The sequence below is a fragment of the Glossina fuscipes genome, unplaced genomic scaffold (genome assembly GCF_014805625.2).
Source record: "Glossina fuscipes isolate IAEA_lab_2018 unplaced genomic scaffold, Yale_Gfus_2 56516, whole genome shotgun sequence".
Classification (NCBI taxonomy): domain Eukaryota; kingdom Metazoa; phylum Arthropoda; class Insecta; order Diptera; family Glossinidae; genus Glossina; species Glossina fuscipes.
The window spans coordinates 1-3,215 of NW_024000690.1; the positions used below are offsets into that span (position 1 = coordinate 1).

A 3,215-nucleotide genomic window follows, 5' to 3' on the forward strand; every position below is an offset into this window, starting at 1 on the left:
CAGCGAAATTTCAAAGTTTGCTTATATGTTAGCCCGCATTATGTTAAGTATGGTAATTTTCAAAGTCCCATAAAAAAATTTTTGGGGCAAAACTTAATACAACCCGCCCACCGTTGGAAAGGGGATTAATAGAGGATTCACTCTGAGCTGGTTTCATTTTTTCAAGGGACATGGTTTGGTGACAGTAGCTCCGTAAACTTTCGCTTTATCAACCTCATTTATGGCATAGTGTAAAAAAGTTTTGGTTTCGAATATTAGTTAATTTACATAAAGTCATGTTTTGTTTATAAGAATTTGCAAAAAAACTTGCGAAAACTTCTATTTTACTTGTATTTTGAGTTAAATCCCTCCGAGACTTCGTTTAACAGAATTCTGTTAACGGCTTTACAGAGCTCTGTAAAAAATTTTAGTTTGTGTCTTTGCTAGTTATATTTAAATATAACTTCACACCCTTAGCAAACTCTTCAATTTGTAGTTTCATGATATGTTTTGCGTTTTTGCAAAAGGATGACAGAATGTTAATAGGCCTTAAATTATTCAAGGCTAATGAATTTCCATGTTTCTGCATTGGCCTAATTTTGGCTGTTTTCCAATCCTGGGGAACTGAGGTAGTAGGAATAGTGTTTGCAAAACGTAGCGGATGATAGAAGATAAGTGGAAATATAAATTTCTTCCTTCTTCTGCTAAAAATTTCCTGGTAATAGAAAAAAAAACGATGAGATTACTGGAAATACTACCAACTGACACGTGACTATAAGTACAAGCTTTTTCATCAATTTTTCCACACTGCTGCCCTTATCCTAACAGTTATTAGTGTTGTTTTGTCATAAGGCAAAGTGGTTAGTTATTGCATACACTATTTCCTTATTGGGGAAATGTTTCATTGCCTCACATATAAAACGTGAATTATATTCTTCTTCTTTCGTTTTTTGTATGCGTAGTATAAACTTGCATAAAATTTTTGTTTATCTTATAGATGCCTAAAATTCCTGCTGCTGGTACTGATTCGGATACTTCCCAATCCATCCAACATGGCAAAGTGAATATTACTGCCAATGACGCGGGTAATCGGACATCACCATCATATGTTGCTTTCACTGAAACGAAACGTTCCATCGGAGATGCTACTCAAAATCAAGCTGCTATGAATCCTCAAAACACTAAACACTTGATTGATCGTAAATCTGATGATCCAGCTGTTCAGGCCAACATGAAGCATAGACCACTTGATGTTCTCGATGTAAAAAGCAAACCAGAAATCGAAGAAAGCTGCAGGGATCAAAAGAAGACCTTTTTATCAAACACGAACGCGACAACTGAGATTGATTTAGATAAATCAGCTATAAATGATGTTGTAACAGACTCACCACGTCAGGCTATCAAAAATGGGGGAACTATCGCTGGTTTGAAATTTAATTTAATTGTTGCTGTTTCGAAAAATTTGGGTATTGGTTTAAAGGGTGGTTTACCATGGAAATTGAAGTAAGCGAACACACTATACTCGTTATGATAGAGAAGCATTCAAACCATTATTTTTATTTACAGATCCGAACTTAAATACTTTAGTCAGACGACGAGACGGGTACTAGATTCTACGAAACGCAATGTAGTTATAATGGGGCGTAAAACTTATTTTGGAATACCGCTCAGTAATAGACCATTGCGTGATAGATTGAACATCGTTTTAAGCACGACTTTAACAAAACATGATTTATCGGATGAGGTCTTACTGCAGCCGAATCTTGAACGGGCTATGAAATTTTTGGAGAACGACAATGAATTGAAAAGCAGCATAGAAACTATTTGGATAATAGGCGGTGCAGGTGTTTTTAGAGATGCCATGGCTTCTGACCGTTGTCATCGTTTATATATAACACAAATACAATCCAGTTTCGAATGTGATGTGTTCCTTCCGGCAATACCTGATAATTTTCAAGAAGTTAAAACCGATCCTGAGATACCACAAGGAATTCAAGTAGAAAATGGTATAAGTTTCGTATATAAAGTTTTGGAAAAACGATAACAACGTTCGACATAATAATAAGAAATTTTTCAATTATTAAAGAATCTTTCATTTAGACTAATGTAGTCTGCTCCCATCAGATCGTTTAGCAAACCTTTAGTAGGTGACGATTTGATCATTATTTTGTATCCCCACAGATTATACCTCGAAATTATTGCCCAATTGTTTCCTAAGACTATCAGCACAATTTCCACAATTGTTGACATTTGTGTCCAATTTCATCCTGGTATTTTCAGCATTTGTCCCTAATTCGATTTTATCTCCTTTAAGTGGATTAAAACGATGTACTCGTTGCAAGGCAAAAGATGGACAGGGTCAAATTACGTTACATAACGGTACAAGTTGAATTTCCACTTAAAAGGTTCCGAAAAATTGAATTGCTTTGACAAAAGCATTTACCAGAAAGGCTTAAATATTGCCTAGATAGCATTCTTCTGTTAATAAGTTAGTCCGCCGGGGAGGTATTCATAATTTCCAGTAATTGAGAAGAACTTAGTCTTGGGACTTTTTGATCCTAGTAATGCTGTTAACTGCTTAAGTGCAACAAAAAATCAATCCCGTCCGAACGTATAAACTTGAAATATGAAGAATAAAGAAAGGGAAACAAGCCATTAGAAATGAAGACAGTTCATAACTTGCTCTGATAGAAGCATTTACCGAAAAGGCTTAAATATTGCTTAAATAGCACTTTTTTGTTAACAGTTTGGTCTGACGGAGGGGCATTCATAATCTGCCGTAACTGAGCAGAACTTAGTCTTATCAACCCTAAAATCAACCCTGTCTGAATTGTATGAAGAGAAAACAGAGAGAAGAAAGCCGTTAGAAATAAAGAGAGCCTTGAACTTAATTGTGTCCAAAATTTGCACAAAAAAATCGCTTAAGACAAAATAAAATGTGTCTTATATACCAAACGAAGGTTTGGATTCTCTTTAGATCTTTGAACGTCTGTTGTCACAACTACACCTTGAGAGTAGAAAGTATCTGGAATGGTCAAATAGAAAAATTCGTTTTTAAGGAACGGGTCTACAAAGTGAATCTTTAGCCGAACTCTGTCTGCAGAGTTTCCAAATATTTAGGAGTTTCCTGCTTCTCTGCTTAGGCTAAGAAATGCGACCAAGTAGTAACATGAAGTTAGTACACAGGATGTACCCTTCATTGCCCAAGCTGCTACTTTTTGAAGGAGCTTCATGAT

At 35.6% G+C, this 3,215-nt stretch overlaps 1 protein-coding gene across 1 annotated transcript; it reads left to right on the plus strand.

Moving 5' to 3' along the window:
- Positions 1-404: 404 nt before the first annotated feature.
- LOC119643126 (dihydrofolate reductase-like) lies at positions 405-2,023 on the plus strand. The gene is made up of 2 exons (XM_038042476.1): positions 405-1,482; positions 1,546-2,023. Exons 1-2 carry the CDS (start codon positions 977-979, stop codon positions 2,021-2,023), a joined length of 984 nt encoding a protein of 327 aa, XP_037898404.1. The 5' UTR covers positions 405-976.
- The last annotated feature ends 1,192 nt before the right edge of the window (positions 2,024-3,215 follow it).

Coding starts and splice junctions, on each gene's coding strand:
- LOC119643126 (XM_038042476.1), top strand. CDS start 977: ATGCCTAAAATTCCTGCTGCTGGTACTGATTCGGATACTTCCCAATCC. Junction 1,483..1,545: donor GGTTTACCATGGAAATTGAA/GTAAGCGAACAC, acceptor TTTTATTTACAG/ATCCGAACTTAAATACTTTA.